The 16,427-nt window shown below is 40.9% G+C and overlaps 1 protein-coding gene across 1 annotated transcript; it reads right to left on the bottom strand.

Moving 5' to 3' along the window:
- Nucleotides 1-364: 364 nt before the first annotated feature.
- On the bottom strand, nucleotides 365-10,793 carry LOC136876405 (uncharacterized). The gene is made up of 2 exons (XM_067150358.2): nucleotides 9,242-10,793; nucleotides 365-3,130 (listed from the first exon to the last, which is right to left on the bottom strand). Exons 1-2 carry the CDS (start codon nucleotides 10,482-10,484, stop codon nucleotides 2,433-2,435), a joined length of 1,941 nt encoding a protein of 646 aa, XP_067006459.2. The 5' UTR covers nucleotides 10,485-10,793; the 3' UTR covers nucleotides 365-2,432.
- Between the last annotated feature and the right edge of the window lie 5,634 nt (nucleotides 10,794-16,427).

Raw genomic sequence — 16,427 nt, 5'->3', positions numbered from 1 at the left:
TATGATTCTCTGTTATTCGTAAGGCAAATTGAAAATAGTTTATTCAACAAGAAACTTGACATCTCATCCGGCGATCACTGGCATGTTCGGTAGAAGATGACAGGCAACGGCATGATGACTGCGAGGTAACTTAAATGAAGTTGGTCATTTCTGGTTCTTCTCATGATAGTTAGCTCTACATTACTGAAGTGAAAACAGTTGGAGAACAAGTTCAAGTGGATTCATATTTATATGAACTTCTAGAATTCAGTTCCTCCTAACCTTTGATGAAGTGATGTCCATATGTCGCAAAACAATCATGTGTAATGGATATGTACTATGTTTGTTTAAACACATGTAACAAGTAAATATAAATACTAGAAAGAAAGATAAAAGCATTTTTTATTCGACATGAGAAGATTTACATGATGACATTTTTCACACCAGTTTTATACATAATTTATCAAAATTCGGAATATTTGTCAAAATAATCACGTAATATTCGATTGAAGAAATTCCTCAGATGTTTGTATTACGAAATGTGTATGGATAATTTACTGCTGTTTGTTTGCATGGAAAGATACAAAGATAGACCAAATACTATTTAAAAACAGAAAATCAACTTTTAATTCACTAACATCATAATTAACAGCATTAATTGGGAATGTTCTCAATGTTTTTTACGAGACATATGGCAGTGAACTATAGAAGTTAGTTAACTATGGTACACACATGTCGTTCTCAGAGGCCGTCATTCACCCCCAGTGGTACAGGATTTCATACAGATTCACATCAATCTTCACAGGAGATTTAGTGGGTGAATTAGATTCTTGTCATTTGACTCCAGGAGAGTCATAGTATAAAGTGAGATTATTGGTCGCTCCTTGCAGTAACGGTTTATGATGTACAACAACGAGATATTACTACTATCAGTAATGGAGGAAAATATTAACGATTGTACAAATCTTTGCAGTCTTACATTTGTGTTAATGATTGGTACCAAATGAATTAATACTCCTAAAGGGATCTGGACTATCGATCGACAGAAAAATGCAGATCATGTGTGTACCACCGGTGCATAAGCCTGGCGATCCTGCCCTCCCCCTTCCTCCTCCCACCATGATACCCTCCAGTGTAACATGAAAATTTGGTGGAAAAGCCCTGAAATTACTGTTAGCGCAGTTGAAAGGATGCATATTTTTTACATATATGATAATTAGAGCCCGGATTTCCATGCACTATCAAATATCAAAATATGTATGCATTCATGCACTATCATATGCCAAAACATGCACGATAAACTGAAAAATATGCACTATCAAAATTCATTTGTATGTTGTACAACAACTACCGTAATGTCTCCAAACTATCTTGATTTCAGCTCATCCGTTTACCTGTCAGCACATTCTTAAACATAGAAAATGATCCACGTTACAAGAAATGACAGGTGCATACTTAAATGAAGACATTTGGGAAAAAGTGAGGTCAAATTCTACGTCTTTTCCATTTTCACCACAATGCGTCTTATATAAGTTTGACGAATTCAAAGTCAGGATTTGAACGGATCACTTTGTTTGACCTATCTCTAGTTGCCGCAGGTACTTCTCCTTGTGATGACTACAGACACTTTTTGAATGTCCTCAATCACAGTTAAGGATTGCCTGCTGCGATAACAAAGACGTGTGACAAGTGAGAAGTCCGGGTAGGAAATTCCAGAATAACAACGGAGGAGGATTCAGTGCAAAACCAAGATTTGTAAGCTCAGTAAAGCAGCGTCATAGAAGTGAAGTTTTGATTTGTTTCACTAACAGAGAAGAACAAATGAGCCGTTAATGAGTAATGCACAATTTAAGGTTCAATTTATAGCAATGCATAACTGCGACACTTTATTCCTAAGAATTACTGAGATAGACGTGGGGACTTCCATCTTACGTCAATGTTTACTCAAGCAACAGATAAGAAAGTGCTAGCTTAATTGGATTATAGGTCCTCTACCGTATGTACTAACTTTGGTTGTAACATAGGATGCCAGGAATACACACTCTCCGTCTCTTAAGTCAGAAGAAAAGTAATATTATGCAATATTAAAGTCCAAGTATTACATACAAAATCTTCAAAATATGCATTAGGCATGAATTTTTTCCTAAAAAGGCCAAAACATGCAAACATGCAAGGAAAAAGAACGGTTATTTGGAATCGTTAAGCCATAAAACGAATATTTGCAAAGTTTGAGAAGTGTAATTAGTTTATTTTAAAACATGCATTTGCATGGAAATCCGGGCTCTAATGATAACATTCTGTAAGTAATTGCACTTGCTACCAAGGGGAGGAAAGGTAATATTGAACTTCGTCGCGAACGTGTTAATCTTTGCCATCTCCACTTCTGTTAATTTAGTATTTAGCCATTCGCTCCTTCATTTTGTCTCGGGATGTACTAAATCTGTCAGTAACTGTTATTGCATGTTGATGAGGTCTCGGCGAGTCATGAAGGTGCCGCGCTGTAGCATGTCCCTGGGCCGGAAGTGGCACGCTGGTGTGGCGGGCAGGTGTGGATACTCGGTGTGGTAGACCTGTGGTCCAGGAGACACGGGCGGTTCCAACTCCTCTTGTTCGTCGTACGGTGAGACTGGACGACTGTTGTCTACTGAGCGCAATGCCGCGAGCACCGCTTCCCTGTGCGGGATTCCTCCTCCTGCTACGTCTCTGAACAAGTCCTTCACGTGGAAGCGCTCGGAGACCTTGCGGCGAGGCAGCCTGTCACTGCCTCCCACCAACGCCCCGACACCCCGCCTTCTCAGACCAGTCAGGCGAGACAAAGTCTCTGTGTCGGACGTCGGCTCCGAGAAGACTTTCTGGCGACGTTTTCTGCGCTGTCGCCTCTGACTTTCATCACCGCACTCACTCTCCGTTTCGTCGAAGTCTGTGGACGAGGCATAGCTAAAAGGTCCAACTGGAGGTTTTGGGGCAGTGGACGTACTTCTTTCAAGAATTTGGAAGAACAGTTTGGCACTTTGAAATCTAGCTCGAGTGTCTGGAGTCTCAGACTTCTTTATTTCCTTTGTTCGATGAGGTGGTTGTACTTTGTCACTGTCTTCATCGTGCTGTTCACTCTCTTCTACAACCGCCAATATCGTATTATGACAAGTGGTTTCTGAAACATAAAACCGACATGTAAGTCTTTCTAGATTCCTTTACTGGAACAATTTGAAGTGAATGTTCAAAAAAGCAATCAATATTTTGGTTTTATACATGGTTGTTGACATCGTGATTACAGCCAAAAACTTGGAACTTTACATGAAGCTACAAGAATTTCATCTCAAAATTCCGAATTCATTAGAGGAATTCGAATCATGGCGCCTTGATGGGAAAACCGTGACAATGATACTCGCCTATCATTGCTGTACGGAATGTTTTAAGATAAGAAAAGTAGTAAGATGAAGAGTACAAAATGTATCTATGATTAGCAATACATTTATAGGAAATAAAACCTTTGGACTCGTACGATTAAAATTAGCTTGTTACGATGTCCGCCTCCGTAGTGTAACGGTTAGCGCCATTGGCTGCTGTCGCCGAAAGCCTGCGCTCAATTCTCGGTACTGCCAGAAGTTTAAGAATGACAGGAGGGCTGGTATGTGGTTAAAATGGTACATGCAGCTCACTTCCACTGGGGCTGTGCCTGAAAAAAGCTGCACCACCTCGGGGTGAGGACACGAGTTCGCTTTTCACCTTTTTACGATTACCATGACATATTTTACAGAATAGCTCCGTATTGTGGATCTTCGGAGGCCACGCTGATGGATTGTTAGTGGCATTCCCTCCACTGAGGGTCCATTAGCTCCCTTAGAGAGTGAGGTTATTTCCGCTTTCCATTCAGCACTGTGTCGCTGGCTTTAAGGCCTATCTCAGTCTTGCAGCAGCGAACCCTGGCCAAACTCAGTCCAATTGCCGAGGTTGTGTTGAGCGAGGATGTAAGAAAAGGGGCGCCATGATCGATGATGCTTGCTGATGTCGTGGTACTCTGCACAGAGACAAAGAAGGTAGCTGAGGAAAAGTCGCTCGAATGAGGAAAAGAATGGAAATTAGAGAAATGAGGGTAATCAGAACCATGACAGTGTTCATCCGCCTAAGGGAGAAGAACAAATATAAGATGAAAAGAATATACTGTACAATTCAACAACGAAAACATTCAGATAATTTGGTTCGTTTATCCGGCAACCTGGAGGAAGAAATATTATGCAGATGGATTCAGCTTGATGGGACTTGAGGAATATGTGTTTCCTGTGCCAGAAAGATGCCAGAAATATTGAAAGGAAGGATCCACTACATAGCATTCAGAACAGCTGTAACTTACGGAGCAGAAACTTGGCCGATGACAAGAAGAATAATGGGCTGATAAACTGCATGTGAGAGACCCTGAGGTTTTCAGAGCTCGGTAAAGCAAAAATCGAGGTAGTGAGAAGAGGGCTAAAAGTGATAACTGTCAGAAAATGACGGGAAACTGGGCTCAAAGCGCGCAGGGAGCAAAAGAAGGCACGAAAAATATAATGGAAAGGTGGATGTTAGAAATACTCTCAACAGGAAAAAGGAGTAGAGGGCGTTCCAGAAGACAATGGATGGACAGTATTCAAGTAAATATAATCAGTGCGGGCTTGTGGAGGAAATGGTACACGATAGACTCTTAACGAAGAAGAAAATCCGTGTCAGTGACCTCACTTGGTAGGACTAATTATGCTGAAGAAGGTTATTACTTGCTCGCATCCACTTCCATCACAGCATTTGTACATCCAAAAGCGAGAAGTTACTCGACTGAGTCAGCTGACAGTGCGATAGGAGTCATGGAACTGTAAGCTTGCATTCGGGCGATGACGGATTCGAACTTCATCTTAGGCAGCCCTGAATATGTTTTTCCGTGGTTTACCAGTTTCACATCAGGAAAATATCGGTATTGCGTCTTAATTAAGGAAAGATCACTACCATAACAGTTCTAGCCTTTTCCTATCCCAGTGTTGCCGGAAACTTGTGTGTTACAATGACGTTAAAACGCTAGAAAAATGGTCACCAACATAGTTTTCCGCAACTCCACCAGTCTCATTGTTGTTAAGCAGTCAGCAGTAGTTCCATGGCTAAATGGTTAGCGTGCTGGCCTTTGGTCACAGGGGTTCCGGGTTCAATTCCCGGCGGGGTCGGGAATTTTAACCTTAATTGGTTAATTTCACTGGCACGGGGGCTGGGTGTATGTGTTGTCTTCATCATCATTTCATCCTCATCACGACGCGCAGGTCACCTACGGGTGTCAAATCAAAAGACCTGCATCTGGCGAGCCGAACATGTCCTCGGACACTCCCGGCACTAAAAGCCATACGCCATTTCAGCAGTAGTTTCTGATGAAAGCTGAAAGATGCCTCCAACTCTGTGATGAAATGTCTGTGAGTTAGTCATTGGTCACTGACCTTTGCGACTTTCACCCTGCTGATTAATATTGGGCTGAAATTTGCCGTACTTGACATTCTCTGTGTCTAACCTTTTTAGCAAAATTGGTAGCTTATCTGATTAGTAACTACATGGATTCGAGTTTGATTTTCCTAAGAGTCTAATGTTTTAATCGCAATGCTCGAAAATATTGTCAATAAAGCTGATTGTGCTCTTTAGCGACTAATCTTCTTCAGTATTGATCTATGTCCTTCTCAACAGCAGCTTAAAAAAGGAAACGAAACGTGATCCAGTATTATATTTAGCTGCCTCTGTGGATCAGTTAGTAGAGTGTCGGCCTCCGTATCCCAAGATAGCGGGTTCAAACCCGGCAGAGGTAGTCGGATTTTTGAAGGGAGAAAACAAAGTCCATTAGACACTCCATGTCGTACGATGTCGGCATGTAAAAGATCTCTGGTGACTCACTTGGTGTTTACCAGACAAAATTCATTAAAATCTCAGCCATAGACGCCCAAGAGAGTTTCGGTTTACTCGGTCTGCCATCTAGTGGGCTTAGAGTAAAACGGAACGTCGAAATTGACGAGCAGACAGCCAGATGGCGTCAAATTGAAATGTCTGCACAGGTAGCTGAGGCCATACGATTATTATTATTATTATTATTATTTTTTTTGCTAGGGGCTTTACGTCGCACCGACTCAGATAGGTCTTATGGCGACGATGGGATAGGAAAGGCCTAGGAGGTGGAAGGAAGCGGCCGTGGCCTTAATTAAGGTACAGCCCCAGCATTTGCCTGGTGTGAAAATGGGAAACCACGGAAAACCATCTTCAGGGCTGCCGATAGTGGGATTCGAACCTACTACCTCCCGGATGCAAGCTCACAGCCGCGCGCCTCTACGCGCACGGCCAACTCGCCCGGTTTTTTTTAATTATTATTATTATTTGAGATGTTGTATATACTGTTTACACGGCTGCTTAGCCGAGGTCATAAAGATGTGTTCGCCGGGCTGAATGGCTCAGACGGTTGAGGCGCTGACCTTCTGACCCCAACTTGGCAGGTTCGATCCTGGCTCAGACCGGTGGTATTTGAAGGTGCTCAAATACGTCAGCCTCGTGTCGATAGATATACTGGCACGTAAAAATCTCCTGCGGGACAAAATTCCGGCACCTCGGCATCTCCGAAAACCGAAAGAGTAGTTAGTGGGACATTATTATTAAATGCATGTTAATTCGGCCAGGATGCCCGCCAGGATGCCCACCAGGAAGTCGATACATTTGGAAAAAATGAGTACCAGGTGATTTCATCGGGGAAAGGCGGCTAGGCATAGAGCTAATAAAAGTAAACTCGTGTTTCTGCCTTCCTGAGGTGATGCATGGCTAGAAACAGATTCGCTCTCAGATTTGTATTGCTTCACACAGAAGACAAGGCGCTGTGAGATGTCTGGGTTCAGATGACGTCAAAGACGGCCAAACGTGATGGGGAGACCTATGCGTGATACCTATATCTTACTCGAACTACCTTGGAAGTGATGCTTTTCTTTTCAGGTACACCCTGATTGGAGGGTGCATGCACCTTTTCAACCACATACTATCCATCCTGCTAATCTTTAATCTCTGGCAGTGCCCGGAATTAGACCCAGACCTGCACGGACGACAGCTAATAGGAATAACCATTATACGAATTACTCTCTCACTTAGTCTCTACTTTCCACTCCTCCAAGGCCTTTTCTATAGCCAGTAGAGAGATAACTTTCCTTGCGTTATACCGGGTGGCAAAAAAGTCAAGTCAAGTTCAACATGATAGATAATATATATACGCACAAGTCACAACACACTCAAGAAATGTTATCTAGGTTGGTATTACGTACGGAATGGTTGGTAAGAAACAGGACATGACACGTAGTGTTAACAAATGAATCATAACCGTAGTAACAATGATGTTAGCTGTTATTTGTGCTGTGTTTTCAAGACGAAAGTAGAGATAATTTTCGCTTTGAAGACCGCTTACCAAAGCGGGGTAAGTGCTGTGTTGAGGAAACGGAGAGAACTTTTCTAGTCAAATCCACCAACACGCAAGGCTGCTTACAATGTAATTCATAAATTTGAAACTGAAGGTTATGTTTTGGATGCACCTCGAAGTGGGCGACCTAGGACAGCACGAACTGACGATTATGAACTTAATATCCGTTTGGCTGTTACGATTTGTCCAATGACGTCCACAAAACGATTAGCGGCAGAGTTCCCAGACATACCACATTGGTCAATCCAAAGGATACTACATTGTCAAAACTTCAAAGTGTACATATCACGCCTGATACATAAATTGTTAGAAGATGATCCAGACTGGCGGCTACAATTTCATGAAATTATGCTCGATCAGTATCGGGTTGACCAGAATTTATTTTTGAACATTTTTGTGGTCTGGTGAGGCCACATTCAAGTTGTCGGGACATGTAAATCGACATAACTGTATGTATTGGTACACAGAAAACCAGCATGTTGTTTTGGAGTAACGACTAAATGAACCCGGTGTAAATGTGTGGGCCGCAATATCAGCACGTGGTGTAATTGTGCCGTACTTTATTGAGGGAACTCTCACTGGAGACAGGTACTTGGCTCTACTTCAAGAGGTTACGCCAGGAATCGCGCATATGGACAACGATCAACTCTACTTCTAGCACAGGGGTTTCCAATATGTAGGGGCTCGAGGGCCATTTTGGAAGCCTTAGCCATGTTCGCGGGCCGCACTTGAATAGGCCAATTTTCGTAAAATTGTGCAAATAGTACAGAAGCACCATTACGAAATAATACGCATAGTTCAATTGAAATGAAGGTTTGATAATTTGAATTGCTTAAAATATTAATTTAAAATTGCATAAAAGAGTGAAGTTCGGAGCCGGGCTGAGTGGCCGGGACGGTTGAGGAGCTGGGATTCTGGCTCAGTTCGGTGGTATTTGAAGGTGGTCAAATACGCCGGCCTCGTGTTGGTAGATTTACGGGAACGTAAAAAGAAGTCCTACGTGACAAAATTTCGACACTTTGGCGTTTCCGGAAACCATCAAAAGTAGTCAGTGGGACGCAAAAATATTCATAGTATTACTTGAATTTTGATTTAAAATTTTAAAATCAAAAATAATCTATTGAGAACAAGTAGATACTTGAAAAGAGGAACTAGTATTAAAGAATAATTAGTTCTGACTTGCGTGTATAAGGTGTATAAAAATTAATACGTTTTTGGACGAGGTATGAAATATTTTTGTGACTCTTCTTCATATTATTTCTTACAGTACTCTCGCGGGCCGCAAAAATGTCTTCGCGGGCCACATGCGGCCCGCGGGCCGCCATTTGGAAATCCCTGTTCTAGCATGATGCTGCTCCTGTACATTACGTATTAACTTGATAACGTTATCAAAGGAAGAGTGCTTGGACGTCGTGATGCTATTGAAATCCGACCACGATCCCCCGATATTACCCCAGTGTATTTCTTTCTTTGTGGTATGGTTAAAGACGAACTCTATGGAAAGGGACCACAAACTCTTGAAGAACTGACTAGTTACAATGAAGATGCCTTCCACAATCTGGACAACATTCACCTGTGTGTGCACGTGTGTTAAAGTGTTCCAGATAGACTTGAACAGTGTACTGATGAAGAAGGGAGACAGTTTGAATATATAAAGGAATAATGTGTACTGCAATTCGTTGGCAGGCATGTAGTATGTAGGCTTATCATATTGGACGTAAGTGAAGTATGTAGTGACTTTTGCGCCACCCTGTGTATACTGTACTGGAGTGTTATACTACCTAAACCCTAGCCAAAGTGTGCAAATCAACTCACCTTGTCCTCCAGGGGTGGAGACTCCAGACGATAGTTCGATGTCTGAACATACAGCCACTGGTCTCGCTCGGTACAAACCATCCTGCACATCGACATGACGACCTCCTGAACCAAATACTGATCGAGCAGACGACTGCACCTGAGCTGTTCCGGACTCAATCTGGCTCGGTGTGTGAACGACAGAAGACAGATTCGTTCTGATTTGTGGAGAAGAGTTCATCTTCGGCAAGGGTTTGCTCGTGTGTTCTTCTTTGCCGATACTATCCCAGAACTGTTTACATTTTGCAACACTATTTGATGTTTGAAGCTGAAGAACTTTCGATGTCACAGTTGGCCTTGTTGCTTCTAAAGCTTCTTTCTCAAAAGATATCTTACGTTGTGTTACGTGATTGCTAGTTATAACTGGCAATGGACTGAATAATTGTAAGGTAAAACCTGGTTTCTCCACTTCAGGCACCGCTTCGGCAATTTCTTTCTTAAGATAAGGAGAAACGCTTTCAAATTGAATGGAATCTTCATTAGAGCTTATAAGTTTGCTTCTTGCATTCATCGATGGTTTTGTTGTTTCTGATTCTTCCTGAATTTCCTTTGAAATCACTGATTCCAGTTGGCCATCATTTGAACATTGTGTTGGCGTGATCGTGCTGGAACCATATTCAAAAAAATTGTGCCATTGCTTGGCAATTCGATTCGATCTAAGCAGTGCTTGCTCATTGCTATCATCATTTACAGAGATGGAGTCCTCGAATGTCTTCCTCCATTTGTTTACAATGCCAGGAATCCTTATGGAAGGAGAACACCTCTTCCTAGGCTGCGAAGTTGAAGTGTTGCAACTTTTAAGATATTGAGATGTGAACTTTTTAATAGTCTTTTGTGGTCCTGAAGGTTTCCCTTCGTCCTTTCGTTTCTGATCTGCCATCTTAGCATCCCAGTACTGCTTCCAATGAGTGACTCGCATCTTAACAGGTGTGTCATGAATTTTGTTGTTTGACGCTATCCGATCTTCATCGTTCTTTTCACTTATATCTGAAATAATTTTTCTTTCATTGTAAGTGTCTGTCATTGTCAAGTCAGTGTTATCATAACTAAGGTCTTCTTTGTACGAAGTCTTGAAACATGTAGAATTTTCCGTGTTGATATTTTCGTGAGAATTTTCTCCATCTGTCAAACCGGCTAACGCATTGAATTCCTCTTCGATAACTTCGGGATTTGAAATATCGTAATCGACTGAGTCTACATCCATATCATCATCCGAATCAATTAATTCTGTGTCTTCTACAATAATGATAGGAACTTCGACATTTAATGTTGACGATGTATTTGAGTGTGATGTTCGATTATCTTGAACTATATTTCTCGTGGTATTGTTTGGATCGGGAGATATAACTTGCGTATATTTTATATCTGTATTTGCAATACATGTAGTGTTCGATATTTCCGAAGACGATTCACTAAATCCCTCCCTACAGTTCTCTTCAGTTTGAATATACGATGTTTGAACTTCATCTGAAAGTGCCCCATCTACCACATTACTTTCGTCTTCAAAATATTTATTAATGTATTCTTTTCCGTAATGTGAATCTTCCTCTAGACTCGTATGGTGGCTACACTCATCTCCCAGGTTAGTGCTAAAATCAGGAATAGATTTCAGTGTATCCCCTGGAGGATCTCCTGCGAAAGCGGGTAACTGTTCAACATGAACAGGCTCGCTATTTCTGGATATTGCTTCTCCTGGGTTACAATTTACGTGTTCGATTATGTTTGTCAAAATAACAGTATTGTTGCTTTCAGATTCGTGCTCCATTTCTTTATGTATAAAATACCCTCCAGGATTTTGCTCATTATTAGATCTTGCTAGAGCAGTCTCGTCTATTCCTTCACTTCCATTTTCCTCTTCGTTTTCTGTTTCTTTTACGTTTGTTTTAACTACTTCAAATTTACACATGTCATCAGTATTAGAAATAACTGCATTCTGTTCTTTAAGCTCAACACACTGTAGTGAGTTAGGAGCGTCTTCTGTTTCTTCCGTAATACGTTCCAAGTTGGGTATTCCTGGTGTCAACACTCGTGGATAATATCTGTTTGGTTCACTGTTACCCCAGTCATCATCGTCTTGCACGCCCCATATTTCGCGTTCAGCCGGACCCATTTGATTAGTGTCTTGCATCCACTCGTTGACGTCAACTAAGGGATGATCTTGATTTTGTTGGTTCTCAGGAGTGTGTTCCTGCGAGCTGCGATTGTCTTCTATGCTGATGTAATCCGAGTCACGCTCTCCCTCTTGCTGGGCATTTACAGGACTCTCATTCATCGATCCTTCCAGATGGAGTGCCATCTCTTCTTCTCGTTCTTCGGTGTTATTGGTAGATCGTGATTCTCCTTGAGCCCTTTGTATGTCCTCTTCAAATATCTTCAAAGCTTCTTCCAAGTTAGATGCTGACAATATAGAGTCAAAATTCACAACTGATTGATATTCTTTGGCTTGATCTGGAGGTGACCCAAACACAACGTCGGAAGACCAAAGACTAAAATTTTGATTTATGTCATCAAATGACTCTGCTGAATTGTGAGGTAGTAATTTTTCTTCATTGGGCAACTGATTCTGTGTAGATTCAGAGCTATCTTCGATGTCCGCAGTTATAGTGCGGAGACAGATACTGGTAGAACATTCGTCACTGATATCTTCTTCAATTTGATCGATATTGTCATCAGTTACTGAGCAAGTGCCGGATCGATTTACGGTTTTGTCTGATGTGCTTGAAGGATTTTCATGTACTTCTTGCTTCGGAAACTCAAACTTACCTCCAAACATTTTATCTGAAGTATAGTACAATTCAGAATTAGAATTTATTCCATGATATTTACTTTTATTTACGCTAAGTCTGCTCTCGTCTTTGCACTGGTTTTCTTCGGTTGTACTTTCTTGAGATCCTTTTGCTGACCTACTTAATGTGTCTGTCGATTTTTCGAGCACTTCTTCGTGGCTCGAGTGTGAGAGATCTAAAACTGTGCTCAGGGGCTCTACTTGTCCTGAAGGAGAATATTTGTCATTTTCTGAATCCGTACATTTAGTATTCGCTTCTAGATTGGAACATTCATCCAAGTGGTAACCTGTTATGGGGTCAAATTCCTTCTCATCTGTTTGAGATAATGTTTGCTGTTGTGATTTCACTTCTTCGTTTGCCGGGGGCTCGTCACTAACATGTTCCTGATGTTTAGCTACAGAATGAAAGGAACTTACGGTAAGTTTACCTTTCGACTCTTGCGTTTGCTCTTGCATTTGATATCCTGTTTGGGTGAAAAAGCATGCTGTCTTCGGCTCCAGTTTACGCATTGTCATTTGACTAGTTTCGTCACTCAGTTGAGAGATAATGTTCAGCCCAGAAAGTTCTATTCTCACACATTCCATACATTTTTGATACGCAGTTGTATGTCCGGCATCACTTATATAAGTTGGAAGCTTTTCCTTTGCATGCCCACAAGATAGTCCATTCTGGGATTTATCCCCAGAACTTTCGCATTTACTTTTTATGTCAGGTATCAGGAAGGAAACTTTTCTGTCAATTTTCGTTACTGATTTGTTTGATATATTCCTATTTCTATCTGTATTCGATGAAATATTGTCCTTACTTGGGAAACCTTCTTGTATACTAGTGATATCTTCAGATAACATGCCAATATCTGTGGGATCGGAAGACTCAGTTCCACTTCTGACCAATTCTGTTTCTGATTCCATCCTCGTCGCTTGCATCTTACCTCCTAAAGCACTCCTTAGAAGTACGTCCATGTCTTTAGATAACCTAATCGGTCTGCCATCAAGAATGCATCCTGCTGCACTCAGTATCTCCAGACTTCGCTGACGAGGAGTATTCCTAACGAGATGATTGCATAAACTGACCACATTTTTTATTTTGCGACCGAAGATGTCTGTGTCTGGTTTTGTATGTCTCGGCCAACTAGAGCTATCTCTTGCTTTCTTAAAATGTTCCATCTTTACTTTACTTTTGACTTTAAGTGGACTATTTATTATTGGATAATTTCTATTGTCAGCACTACCATACGGACTCGATATGAGATTTTTCAAATTCTTGGATGTATCATGTTCGTTAATTTTAGCTTCAATATGGTGCTCTACAGGTGTAGAGGGTGGTTCAATATCTTTTACGGGGTCAGTAGTTTCTGGAACGAATTCTTGGGAGACACTTTTATCTCTAAGTTTGATATCGTCATGCGTTTGAAGTTTCTCATTTAGAACTTCGCTTTCTGAAGTCTCTTGCAACCTAGATAATAGGTTAGGCATTGATAGAGTGCGTATGCCCATAGGATTGGGTCCTACTAGCTTCGTGAGTTTACCATCGTCTGACAAGACCATTTTTTCTGTAACAAAGTCGACGATCCGGAGCACGACTTTAAGTCTCTTTTTGTACTCGAGCCTCTTTTCAATTTCCTCCTCAGAGATCCAGAGTTTGTCGTCTCTGCTATCAGGTCGTGATGAACTCTGGTCTACTGTCACGGTGTAAGGTGATCCTGGAAGGTGACAGCCTCTCCTCGTCACACACAGTTCATGCTTGCCCGCGCTCTGAGGCACGTAGCTGACACAGATGCTGCCAGGGCTCACCTTCCAGTCTATGGGAATGTTGGCGATTCGAGTGGTGCTGAACCATGGCTTAAGTATGAAGGATGCCCTGCGCTGCTGTCGCCCTCTGGTAGCCGTGGCAGGAGAGGGGATGTAGGCCGAGCCGAAGTCATTGGACGGCCCGTGGATCTGCACTGCGAAATGGTCTGAGCTCTCTTGGTCGAGTGGATAGAGGTAGAAAACCGCGCGGCGACCCTGCGTAATAATAATAATAATAATAATAATAATAATAATAATGATAATAATAATAAAAGAAATTTGGAAAAATGTATACAAAATAAATCAAATTATTAGCATTAGGCCTACATAAGATATAGATTCTAAATTTCTTTGTAAAATATTCACAATCTTGAAAATATAAAAATAATACACAAAAAGTTTATTGATACGAAAACCTTAATGAGATTTTTAATATAACTTATTGAGATAAATATATTATTAATCATAGGAAAAGGTAATTATTATGGTAAGAAAGAATACGTCTTGTAGATGAAAGTTACTCTCCGTAAATACTATACATTCGCAATGAAACCATCCAGAAACAATGTGCTAACCAGCCAACAATATTGAAAAAGCGATCCAGGTGAGGAAACTTTGGTAGTTTGGCCATGTCTGACGTAAGGACGAGAATAGGGTATCATACAGACTTCTTTGACAACAGCGACGATCATAGTGGTTGGTGGAAGGGCAGAATCTAAGAAGAACTTGGCTAAGTAGTTTGAGTGCCATGCAAGAAATCTTAGGCTTACTTTATCCATTTCCATCCTGAGCCACACGATCGTGCGGGTTGGGTTTTTATTTTATTAAAAGAAAACTAGCCCGTTTTCCTGTGTCACACCGGGCTGCAATGATCGTGCGGGTTCCGCGCTTCGTATTGCAGTTGTTTTTATTTCGATAGTTGCGCATATCGAGGCAGCATACGGGTTTAAACTTTTGTAAACAAAACATACCATGCGCCCTCACGTTATTTTGTCCCTTTTTATTATCTTTTACATATTGATTTCATTTTGAATCTTTTTAAAACATCCTAGAATCACCATAGAAGGCATACATATCCTTAACAATGCTACTTTTTGAACCTAGCGGTTATAATAAACTGTCAATCTGTAACTAGCACGATGTTGCGGGTTAGGGTTTAATTTTAGGTGATGGTGTGTTTCTAACCTCAAAAGTGATCATTAGTATTCTGGGAAGATTTCTCTACTTATGTGAATACAAAATAAATGTATTTATATGAATTTTAGGGATATCAGATGAAGAAATAGCGAGGTTAAGCTATGCATCTGATTGTGAGGACTTACTCAGTGAAGATGGTAATGATGATGAGTGGGTACCTGAACCTATATCTTCACACGTAGGCAATGATTCTGTTGATTCTCATCACGGTGGCGATATTGATGAAGAGGTAGAACACACAGGAGATAATTATCGTACTGATAATCATTCTCTAATCATTTACCTACACGTCAATCACCGAGTTCCCAACCGGCATTGAACCGAAGACTACTTTCCAAAGAATATTCTGTTTTTATATAAGTCCTATATTGATGATGTATAACCTATTTTACTTCATATATTTGATTCACTGTAAATAAAATCATCCAATTACAGAATTTCATATTCTCAACATGTGTCATTCAGCAAAGAAATTTGCTCAAATAAACCCTAAATAGCACGATCGTGCGGGTGGTTTTCCACGAGAACGTCGAAGACAAATTTTTTACTATTTTTCCTGAAATCTAGGCTCAAAATTACGTACATTGAAGTAAGAAAAAGAAATCAAATTTCAAAGAAAAAATCTCGGGGTGGAATAACCAAGCCCAAGTTACTGCTATAGGCCGTAAAACCTGGAGAAGCATGTTTAGTGAAGTCCGAAAACTAGTGGGATCTACTGAAGCCTACTGGGATCGGAGCAGACCCTGGTCTATCACCAGCTAGGCAACAAAGAACAGGAAGAAGAAGAAAAAAGAAAAAGAAAAAAAAGCAGCTATTTTCAGCTTCTTTAACATTCGTCAGTAGATGGAAAATGGCTAAAGTAGAGGGAGAGAAAGACATTAATAATAATAATAATAATAATAATAATAATAATAATAATAATAATAAAAATAATAATATACCGGGCGAGTTGGCCGTGCGCGTAGAGGCGCGCGGCTGTGAGCTTGCATCCGGGAGATAGTAGGTTCGAATCCCACTATCGGCAGCCCTGAAGATGGTTTTCCGTGGTTTCCCATTTTCACACCAGGCAAATGCTGGGGCTGTACCTTAATTAGGGCCACGGCCGCTTCCTTCCAATTCCTAGGCCTTTCCTATCCCATCGTCGCCATAAGACCCATCTGTGTCGGTGCGACGTAAAGCCCCTAGCAAAAAAAAAAAAAAAAAAAATAATAATAAAAGGCGAAGATAATTTACATATAACTACAGTGCATAATATATTTCAAATTTTACATTTTAAAAATATTCTGCTTAATATTACTATATATTTCTCTATAAAAAGAGTTTCCATTGTACTTATACACAGTGGTGGCTGGTGCAAAAAATCAGTTGTGTTCT

The sequence above is a fragment of the Anabrus simplex genome, chromosome 1, assembly GCF_040414725.1.
Source record: "Anabrus simplex isolate iqAnaSimp1 chromosome 1, ASM4041472v1, whole genome shotgun sequence".
Classification (NCBI taxonomy): Eukaryota; Metazoa; Arthropoda; class Insecta; order Orthoptera; family Tettigoniidae; genus Anabrus; species Anabrus simplex.
Note: the sequence above shows the minus strand (reverse complement) of the source record. Positions and strands in the feature narration are given on the sequence as shown.

Excerpts from the sequence above, each read along its gene's own strand:
- LOC136876405 (XM_067150358.2), bottom strand. The coding sequence starts at position 10,484 with ATGGATGTAGACTCAGTCGATTACGATATTTCAAATCCCGAAGTTATC. Across the intron at positions 3,131-9,241 it reads CTCCACCCCTGGAGGACAAG|AAACCACTTGTCATAATACG; the intron begins GTGAGTTGATTT and ends TTTATGTTTCAG.